The sequence below is a fragment of the Mercenaria mercenaria genome, chromosome 19 (assembly GCF_021730395.1).
Source record: "Mercenaria mercenaria strain notata chromosome 19, MADL_Memer_1, whole genome shotgun sequence".
Classification (NCBI taxonomy): Eukaryota; Metazoa; Mollusca; class Bivalvia; order Venerida; family Veneridae; genus Mercenaria; species Mercenaria mercenaria.
The window spans coordinates 9,118,494-9,130,240 of record NC_069379.1 but is presented as its reverse complement, the minus strand read 5'-3'; the positions used below and the strand labels follow the sequence as shown (position 1 = coordinate 9,130,240).

The window sequence follows — 11,747 nt, the reverse complement described above, 5'->3', positions numbered from 1 at the left end:
AACAAATACATAGATAAAATATTCTATTTGTGATGAAATAAGATATTCTGGAAATTTTCTATTTTGACTGTTATTGCATAATATTTTAGCTATTCACACACAATAAAACATATAGCAATTTGATATCTTTAAAATACCCATCACCTTTATTTCAACAATTTACTTATTAATGATATAAAAGATGGGTATTTTAAAGATATCCAGTTGCCATCGGTCACAACTTTTTGCTATCTTTACCTATTTACTTGAAATGAAAAAAAAATCCCAGTCAAAATGTAGTATATAGAAAATATGCGAAATATAATTGCAAGAAGCAATGTTATACCCCGTTGCCAACCATACTTCTCATATACAATTAAACATATATAAACGGATGAAAAGTATACGTGAAACAACAGGATATGCACAATAAGAATTTATTTACGTTTAGACTGTTAGGCACAAAGGCAAATTTTGGCATGCCATTTTTTGATGTAGTTTAAAGTGGAATTATGCACATTTTTCATGTAAAAATACAACCAAAATCGATGTACGAGTTACAAAAGGGTGGAGGAAATTATAGCTTTTAACCCAATATACGAAACTCTTCCTGTAACCATTACGTTATAATAACCTCCAAAATATGACTTTTCTTCTTTTGACTAGGACAGTCTTCTTAAAAAAAGTCACACTGCACGTATGAGTTGCTTCCCTTCAACATAGAAATCTATACCTGCTTAGAAGATTGAAACAAGAGCTGTCACTAATGGTGACAAATGCCCCCGCAGCGCCTTGATCTTTGACCGGGTGACCTTGACCTTTGACCCCAAAGTCAGTAGGGGTCGTGTACTCAATACGTTCTATCAGCATGTGAAGTTTGAAGGTCCTGGGTGCAGTGGTTCGCGAGTAAAGTGCCTTCATGCAAAAAGTTAACGTAAAAAGTTAACGTTATGACGAACTAACGGACGGACAGTTGAAAACTAATATGCCTCCCTTCGGGGGCATAAAAAGTCCAAAATTTCTTTATATTTAAAGCATCAACTTCAAATACTTATGCGGTATTATCCACAGACACTTGGGGCTCGGACCTCCACACACCCCATTCTCCTCCGCCCCTGGTTAAGTTTAGCCAATATATTTTAGCATTTCTCCATGTATAAAGCATATGTGACGATCATAAAACGCATTTTGTAACATTTCAGCGTGTTTTTAAAAAATGTATTTTTACCATCAATGCTCTCAATACTACAAGATATGCAACAGTGTACGAACAAATGGAACAATTGCTTGCGCTGGACCCTCGCTTTTTGTAGCGCATGTCATAAACCGGGAACCAAAATTGTTACTCTTACGGCTATGTTAAACCAGATCATCACTTCTTTATGTAAACAAACCTCGTGTAACACGTGGTGAAGCGATAATCCGGTATAATGCAGTCGAAACGGTATCAATTTTGGTACCCGGCAACGATATGCGCAGTTCAAAGCAGGGATCTATTCGCAAGGAAGTGTTCCATAGAATTTAGATAGACTGATTTATATTATTTATTGATTTCTCGTCGGAATACAAACGACAGTTGTCGGGACCGGTGTCATTTGACAGAATGGTAACAGATCTGACGATTGATACCAGTGATTCATTGGTAGGGGTTCATTTAAACGTTTAAGGTATAGGTCCATGTTTCGGAGAAAAAAGTTCGAACGTCATCAAATCATAGAAAGAAAGCATTGTTTTGCTTGAAAATTTAACAGCGTATAAAACATTTATATTATTCTACAAAACCATTGTCAATTTACTGATATATGTATTGAATTCCGGAAAGGGACTGCATGAAGGGACCACACTTCTGGACAGTTCAGAGCCTTTAAAAACTCACCATTTTTTAAAAGCTGTTACACGTCTTCGTTTTGATGCATTTGCAACATCGTGCGAGTGTTTAAACTTTACATAACTAGGTAAAACATCGTTTTTGACAATTGTTTACATTTATTTCTTTACAAATGGCATTCTTATTTAAAGGGGGACAACTCATTAAGAATATTTTAAGTATCCAACTCTGTGGGACAGAACAGTAAAACATGTATTGGACAGATAAGTTGTGTGTCAAGATGCTGTTCATTCGTTAAAAAATCTGTTGTTTTGTGATATACTGCTAAACCTTAACTGGCTATTGTTTCCCTAGTGTTCGTGAGATGTTTCATATCTTGTAATATTGAGAGCATTGATGGTAAAAATGCATTTTTTAAAAACACGCTGAAATGTTACAAAATGCGTTTTATGATCGTCACCTATGCTCAATACATGGTAAAATGCTAAAATATATTGGCTAAACTTAACCAGGGGCGTAGGAGAATGGGGTGTGTGGAGGTCCCATTGCAGCGTGTCTTTGAACAGGGCACTTTAATCTTGATGACACCAGTTGACCCAGATGTAAATGAGTACCAGAAAAACGGGGTAAGGTATAATTGGTTTTAACTTTTCTTGAAATAGGTTTACTCAAAAGCTCTACAGAGCTTACACTGATTGTTTCATACAGCAACTGTTCATGAAATTTACCCTTGCCCTTTCAGCAGGTATGCACCTCTCGCTATTGCGACAAGACACGGCAAGATAATTTCAGCAGGAAGAGTTCACTAAGACGTATGTGATCCATTTTCAATAGAGACCTTACATACAGTAAAACATGCAAATTATTTGCAACTAAAACTGAATCGACTCAAGTTCTTTGAATCTTCCAGCAGCACTGGTCACTTTGCTGAAGTTTTTGACGTGAAGGAGACATTCCAAACAGCTATGAAATCAGGTGGTAGCATCTTTTTAAGGAGCACTGGTGATTCAGTTCCGTTTTACCGAGCATTTATAGAAATGCGACAGACTTGTTAATCATCTATGAAAACGTTGGAAAACATTAAACATAGTTAAGAAGAAATGATGAATGATCTAACGCGTTTTCCCCACCTGGATAAAATGGACTGGTCATCATTCAATTTGGACAATACCATTTATTATTCGAAGGGCAGTTTACCGAAAGTTATATAGTTAAGATGATTTCTGCCTGCATTTGTACACATGGACTTGTACAAAAACAATCATAGCGGGAGGTAATCATTAACAATGAATTCTCTATATAATTTTCCACTTTGATAAAAAGCCTCGCATGCGCCGAGTTTTCAACTCCATGCTGTCTCTTGGGTTTGGGAAAGCCATGTATTACAAGTCAAATGAGATTATTTTATTCTAGATTTACTTTTTTGGGTGTGGGTGCGGGGTTAACCGTTACCCTGCTTGCTAAATTTCTAAAATGGACTGGTCCATCGTTTAATTTGGTCAATACCATATATTATTCGAAGGGGAGTTTATAGAAAACTTCTATGACTGAATAGCAAACAGTGCAGACCATGATCAAACTTCACAGATAAACTTGTACAATTACAGTCATAAAGGGACTTAATCATAAACAATGAATTCTGTACAATTTTCTGGTATGTTAAGCAGTATTCAAAATTTAAGCAAACATGAGAAAATAACTAGATCTATTGAAAATAGGATATACTAGTACATGGCAACAAGAAATAGGCATATATCATAAGCTTTTCCTTTCATTTGACCAGGTGATCTAGTTTTTAACCCCATATGACCCAGTTTTGAATTTTGCATATGAGTCATCAATATTATGAATGTAACACTCTGACCAAGTTTCATGAAGATAGGGCCATAAATATGGCCATTAGAGTGTTAACAAGCACTTCCTTTGATTTGAAAGGATGACCTAGTTTTTAACCCCAAATACTTAGTTTCGAATGTACTATAGAGAACATCAAAATAAACAATCTGTGCAAAGTTTTATCAAATAAAAGCATAAATGAAACCTCTATAAGGCTTAAAGGGCCAATACAGAATAATTTGACCCTTTCAGGGACAGTAGCCATGACGGAATCTATCTGGTTGTCCAAGGAAGCTGAGATATTATTGTGACTTAACTTGTGTGTAAGTGTGGTTAAAATCGAACGTAATTAAGATATCACTTCTATCGTGTTTACTAGGTAAACTCATCAAATTTTGGCTCTTTCAGGGGTCAATCAGGGGCCATAATTTCGGAACCTATTATTGGATCTGCCGGTTTCATCATTAAATCCAAGATCGTTTGTTGTTAAAGGTATTTTGCAAACTTGATTCAAATCAAACCATAAACGAAGTCTCTATATGGCTGCAAATTCCAAAAGAGCAGTTTAGGCCCTTTTTGGGACCATAACTCTGGTGGAACCAATGGCTGAATCAGGCCAGTTTTCAAAAGTAATAAAGATATAATGCCAACACAAGTTGTATGTGAATTTACAACAAGAGCGTGCTCCGCTATTCGGCGATTTGACAGCAAAATGAATTTTTGTCTAGCTAATCTATATACGATAAGGGAACTCTACTTTAAAAAGAAGATACCCCAAAATATAAAAAGACCCAATTACTCAGAGGGGTTAAAGGTCAAGTATGGAAGGGGTATTGACATTCTTTATTTTGGTGGAATTAAGTTATATCTGAACAAATTTCTAAGAAACTACAAGAAGTATCAAGTCTTTGCTAAACTTAAATTATTTTTCAATTTAATTTTTATTTTATTTTATTTATTTAGTTTATTTATTATTTTAGCAGATGATGAAAATAAAGAAACATGTAAGGTTCAAATCATTACCTTATATTATACTAAACTATATATCCAGAAAGTGAAGATTGCCAAAAAACTTTAAGTATGAAATGGACATAATTCTGTCAAAAATACAGTTAGAGTTATGGGGATTGTCACCACACATGCAGATGATAATTTTAAAGAAATAGTATTAATTTCAAGTAATTAGCTTTTAAATTACCAAAGGTATGTCTATAAACGAAGCTTTCGAAAAAAAATGACATGAAAATAATTCCAAGTAAAACAACTTGGTGACCTTGACCTTATGTAAAATGGGCCCAGCCCCTGCACATACTTTGTTTGAATGCTGAACAATGTTAATGTGATGTTACAGTAAGATATACTGGTAAGCAATAATAACAAAGAAAAACAAAGGTTGCTGAAAAACTTTAACCAAGAAAGCTCATGCCGCCGCCGACGCCGTGACGAGTAGAATAGCACCCATATGCTCTGAATAGCGGAGCTAAAAATCAATAGCAAGATGTGGTATCTATCTAAGCCAAAACTAGCAAATTTTGACCCTTTTAGGGGCCATAACTCTGGAATTCATGAATGGATCTGGCTAGGTTTTGGAAGGAACCGAGATATTACATGATTACATGACGGGTGAGTTAAAAATATGGCAGCCTTGTTATAAACAAAGATATCATAAGCCTTTAATATTGTCTGAAATATTTTGTATATTGGTGAAACGTCAAGATCGCTGAAGGAGAGATTGCGAGAACATGAAGCGGACATACGGCTGAAACGTACGAAACCAGTGGCAGAACATTTTAATACGCCTGGTCATAGCATAGGTGATGTCGGGGTGTCGGTGTTAGAACACATGAAGGAAAACAGTAGATACTACCGACAGATCAAGGAGCTTGAGTGGATCCACGAGTTGCAGACAGAGGCGCCAAATGGACTTAACACGAAAGCGAAACTTGGGGTTCTTTGGAGAGAATATAAATAAACTCAATCAAATTGATGCTTAAGTAACATGTAATATCCGGAGGTATTTTGGTTTTAAGTAAGCGTTTTTGTATTAATTTTGGTTGTTTGTCGTTGCGACCCATTAATATATTCTCAATATGTATTTCTTTCATGTATTATGTCCTTTTATCTGCCTTTAACGCACATTTGTGTGAGTTTCGGATACATATTTGTCATATTTTACTGGTTCCAATACTTATATAGTTTTTTTTTTTGTAATTACTTCCCTTTATACGTAAAATTTGCCTATTTTTTATAGTTTTTATTTTGTCTGATGATAAACTATTCGTTTTTAAATTTATTTTTGTTCATTTAAGTAATGATCTAATGGTTAAGTGCAAAATTTTATGAGTATCTTTGTTTGCTTTAGCTTTTTGTTTGTCATATATCTATGGTATATAAACTTTCATTGTCCTACCAACGCATTGACTAGGATATAATTTTATCTCCCATGATAGCAATGGGACCACTAGGTTGTTGTGTTTCTGCACATTAAGTCTTTTATTTTTAAATCATAACTTCGTTAGGCCCTGAGACAGTCCTTGTGCATCATAAATGTGTATCGATTTTTAGCGGGATTTGACGTTGACGTTTAATAACGTTACGTCAGTTCCGGTTTTGTATTTCAAATGTTGTTATATTATGAGACGCCATGATGTAGAGTAATTCTCGGAATTTGTCATTTTGATAAAGGCCTTATGGCCGAAACGTTAATAAAACTGAGTGAGAACTATAGAGTCTTGAAATATTTTGATTAATTTGTTCTACTTTTCTAACGTTTTTGACAAACTATAATATGAAATATTTAACATTCTGTGAAATAGAATCTGTAAAATCTATAAGAGGTATTAATCAAAGCACTTAAGTACTGAAGGGGCGAATTTCTTGTACTAAAAGCACTTTATGAACTGCCTATGGTAGCTATATTTCTTTTACAATGCGAACATAAGTTACTGCTACATTTCTCTGAAATGAAAATGTCAAAATTGAGACAAACTTTTTAGGTTCCAAAAGAAATCTTCAAACTTTATAATAGACCTTTCTAACGTAAACGTAATTACGGAACGGAATACTGAATCCGTAAAATTTTAGGCTAATTTGTGGTCTAGGGGAGACAATTTTATCCAATAGTAATGCAATAGTATCTCCCTTAGACCATTATTTGCAAATAACATTTACGGATTCAGTAATCCGTTTCCGATTTACGTTTACTTTAGAAAGGTCTAATTTCAAGGACGTTTATATGCTATAATATGCAAACAATGCAAAAAAAAAAAAATTCTACTTTGTACCTATACATTTTTATAATAACGCAAACACTACGATATTTCTATACTGACCATGTCAATATTTGAATCTGGGCATAAACATTAACAGTTTGCTTGTTTTGGGTTTAACGCCGTTACTCAACATTTTTTCAGTCATGTAACGGCGGGCAGTTAACCTAACCAGTGTTCCTGGATTTTGTACCAGTACTCACCTGTTCTCTGCAAGTAACTACCAACTTCCCTACATGTATTAGGTGGAGGGCGGATGATTTCAGACACAATGTCTTTTATCAAATCGTCATAAAGAACAAACAACCTGCCCGGGGATCGAACTACCGACCAAGAGATCTGTAGACCAACGCTCTCCCTAGTGAGCTAAGCGGGCGAGCTCTGCCATTAACAGAGGTGCTTCCCAAACAGATACTACCTGAATAGCAGAGAGTGCAGATCTTGATCAGACTGCATTGATTTGCAGACTGATTATAATCTAGACTAACCGCAAAGGCAGAATCAGTCATGTCCTGTATGGTAAGGGTTAAAAACCAGAGAATAAAAGGTTGTTTTTAATATCTGAGTTTTCGACAGATAAAATATTATATTCAAGTTTGTTTTATATGACCCATGAAATGATACAAGTAAAAATGTTTTAAAGAAGCAAGAATTGTAAGTCTTATAACAGTTAGATGATAGAAAGGAAATTTAAAACGGGCATGTGATCAAGAATTCAATTCTAACTCGTTTTTCATATTTGTCACAATGTTTTCACAACCATGATTTTCAGACATTTATGACCTTTCTAAAGAGATTGTCTATAATATGTCACTATCAAAATTGCCAGACTGTCACAAAATAGTTAATACGCCATTTATAAAACTTAGCCTGATTCAAGTCTATAATCCAAGAGTTCCTAGGGCCATCTGGGTAGGTACCAAACTTGGATGAAATATTATTTCAGCAAACACTGTCAGCAAGTTTGGTAAATATCGCAAGAAAAACTGTTTGACATAGACATGTTAGAGAGCAGTCAATGTTAAATTTGCAGGTTTTTTTTAGTAATTCAATGGCCATATTCCAAGACTGTTCAAAAAGATTTGAGTGGTTATCGAACTTGGCTAAGGTATGCCCACGAACATTGTCAGCATGTTTGATGAATATCAGATGAGAACTATTTAACTTAGAGAGACACAGAGAGGTTATGCTTTGGACAACACTTGCCCTGCACATGTGTTCATGTAAGACGTCCCGTTCTTTTCAAGTCTGCATTCAATGAAATTATGACAAAACACACAGTGTGGTCCTTAATACACCTATGAAAAAAATACGCATTCAGGGAAACATAGAAGAGACATAATTGAATATAAAACATGCATAATCATAAATCATGTTCAAAATATTTTCTCATATGTGTTCTCATATTTCTGATTTAACTAAGTAAATCACACATACATATTTCTTTCCAGTATGTTTTTTCATATGACATCGTACCAAAGACCGCTTTATTGGCTATCTTAGTTTGATAATTTCTTGTCCTGCGTGTTTTTTCATATGTACCCTTTGATTACTCCTTTCAATAAATGCACGATCACATACATCACATTTAAAGATTTTCTCCTCTTTATGCTTTCGAATATGCATTTTGATGCAACTGCTGCTTGAATTACATGTATAAGGACAGACATGTTATTTACTTTCTTTTCTAGTGTGTAGTTTTATATGCTTAATCAAAGATCTTTTTTCATTACATGCATAATCACAAAAACCACATTTAAAGCGTTTCTCTCCTGTATGTGTTTCCATATGCCTCTTCAGACTACTGCTATTATGACATGCATAATCACACATATTACATTTAAGGCTTTTTACTCCTGTATGTATCTTCACATGTCTTTTCAGAACGTACCTTTTATTACTTGAATAATCACAAACATCACATTTAAAAGGTTTCTCTCCTGTATGTACTACCATATGCCTCTTCAGACCACTGCCATCATGGTATGCACAATCACAAACATCACATTTAAAGCGTTTTTCTCCTGTATGCATTGCCATATGGCTGTTCATAGAACTTCTTACATTACACACATAATCGCAAACATTGCATTTAAAGCGCTTCTCTCCTGTATGTATTGCCTTATGTCTATTCATATTACTGCGATGGTGACATGAATAATCACAAACATCACATTTAAAGATCCTTGCCTCTCCTGTATGTATTTTGATATGTGTCTTCAGATAAGCTCGTGAGTTACAGGAATAATCACAAATGTCACATTTATAGCTCTTCTCTTCAGTATGTATTGTCATATGCTCCTTCAGATGATGGCTCTTATAACCAGCATAATCACAAAAATCACAGCTAAATCGTTTCTCCCCTACATGTATTCCAATGTGTGATATCAGACTACCTTTCAAGCTAAATGCAGAACCACAAATATCACAATTATATTTATCTCCTGCATGTATTTCCATATGTAATTTTAGCTCATAAATTGTGTAAAATGCATGATCACAAACATCACATTTAAAGCTTCGCACTCCTGTGTGTTTTAGCATATGTCTCTTCAGATTACTGGATTGGTAACATGCATAATCACACATTTTACATTTAAATAAATATTCCCCTGTATGTATTCTCATATGGCCCTTTAAGTGAGTGCTTTCAACACATGCATAATCGCATATCTTGCACTTGAAGGGTTTCTCTCCTGTATGTTTTCTCTGTACGTGTATCTTCAGATTACACTTTGTTTTAAATCTATAATCACAAAGGCCACATTTAAATCTCTTAATATCTCCTGTATGTTTTTTCATGTGTTTCCTTAGATTACCTTTTACGTAAAATGCACGATCACAAACATTGCATTTAAAGCACTTTTCTCCTGTATGTATCATCATGTGACACTTCAAAGTACCTTTTAGTCTGCCTGCGTAATCACAAAAATTGCATTTAAAAGGTTTCTCCCCTGTATGTATTCTCATGTGTTTCTTTAGATTCCCTCTCTGGTTACCTGCATAATCACAAAGTTTACATTTAAAGGGTTTCTCCCCTGTATGTATTCTTAAGTGAATCTTCAATTTACTACTTGATTGAGATGAAAAATCACAAGAATCACATTTAAAGCTTTTTTCCACTTCAAGTATTTTTATATTTTGTTTCTTTTCTGCTTTTATATCATGCACAGTTTCAAACATTTCTCTCCCGCATGTATGTATTATCAAATGTTTCCTCCATTGGGTGTTTGTTACTTCAGTAGCTTCTTACACACGTTTTAAGTGGTTTTCCCCCTTTGTTCTAGCTTTCTAATACTGATTAACTGATACAAAATTGGGATCCATCAAAGGTATGTATAGATCTGCAAAAGATAGAAAGCAATGTAACATTACACATATACTATATATACATTTTATCTTGCCTTTCATAAATTTCTTGCATTTTAAATGGTCAACAGATGCCACATGGAAACAGGATGTATTCCATAGCTTGCTTATAATTTTCCGATATAAATTTTGATTAAAAGAAAATGGCTGCCGCATTGCTGGCAGTGTTGAATCAAGTTAGATTATCAATTGGCTCCAGCTATAAATGAGCCGTGCCATGGGAAAACCAACATAGTGGGTTTGCGACCAGCATGGATCCAGACCAGCCTGCGCATCCGCGCAGTCTGGTCAGGTTCCATGCTGTTCGCTAACAGTTTCTCTAATTGCAATAGGATTTGAAAGCGAACAGCATGGATCCTGACCAGACTGCGCGGATGTGCAGGCTGGTCTGGATCCATGATGGTCGCAAACCCACTATGTTGGTTTTCTCATGGCACGGCTCAAATATCATTTCGGAGAATATATTTAGTGTTTTCTTGCCAATTCATTTAGGCATGTATCGGTCTTTTCATGGTAAACATGATCAGAAGCATTTCACATTCGTAACAAGAGTGCCAAAATGTCACGTAATGAAGATGTTACAGTAAAACATATTCAGTATAACTTTGGTCAACAGTAAACCCTAATAATGCCAACACACTATTCTAACAACCAGGTAATAAGCTCTTTATAGCAGCAACAAAGGGAAGTAAGTCCACAAGAAATCTATACTTTGCTTTTCTAAGTCCGCAAAATACCTCCTTACCTGGTAGAGAAACCTTAAAATATACCTAAAACTGAAAAATAAATCTATGCTGTAGCACAGAAAAAGTGGTTATGGTCAGTTAACAAGAGGCTCACCTGAGTAATATGAGCCACATCTTTCAAATCATAAACTTATGGTAAAATATTAAGAAGGTAGGTCGGTAGGTCACACTAATGGTAACTGAGTCAGTTTTAAGATCGGTGTGCAAAACTGTACATGTCATCCAAATTTCAAGGCTGTATCTTAAACAACCAGAAAGTAGGTCAAGGTCACAGTCAAGTGATCCCTTGTCACTTGGGATCATCAGGTAATTGTATTAAAACAGTCTAAGAAATATGATCTGATAATTTTTGAAGTATTTTTTCCTGTATAACCCATAATTATAACAAGTGAACCCCAGGGTGGGGCCTCTGTACAACCCAGGGGCATAATTTGAACAAACTTGTTAGAAACCTACCAGGCAATGCTGCATACTAAATATCAAAGGCATAGGCCTTGAACTTTCAGACAAGAAGATCTTTAGTTTTTTTCCTATTATGTCTATGAAAAACTTGGTATCCAAAGGGCAGGGCCTCTTTTCACCCCAGCGACATAATTTGAACAATTTTGGTAGAGAAACACTAGGAAAGGCAACATACCAAATATCAAAACCATAGGCCTTTCAGTTTCAGGCAAGATTTTCAAAGGTTTTTTCCTATGTAAGGCTATGTAAAACTGGAGA

The 11,747-nt window shown here is 35.0% G+C and overlaps 1 protein-coding gene across 1 annotated transcript; it reads right to left on the bottom strand.

Moving 5' to 3' along the window:
* Positions 1-7,401: 7,401 nt before the first annotated feature.
* LOC128550901 (zinc finger protein 665-like) lies at positions 7,402-10,255 on the bottom strand. The gene has a single exon (XM_053530913.1). It carries the CDS (start codon positions 10,093-10,095, stop codon positions 8,584-8,586), a length of 1,512 nt encoding a protein of 503 aa, XP_053386888.1. The 5' UTR covers positions 10,096-10,255; the 3' UTR covers positions 7,402-8,583.
* Between the last annotated feature and the right edge of the window lie 1,492 nt (positions 10,256-11,747).

Bases quoted from the DNA above. Each gene is read 5' to 3' on its own strand.
- LOC128550901 (XM_053530913.1), bottom strand. From the start codon at position 10,095: ATGTTTGAAACTGTGCATGATATAAAAGCAGAAAAGAAACAAAATATA.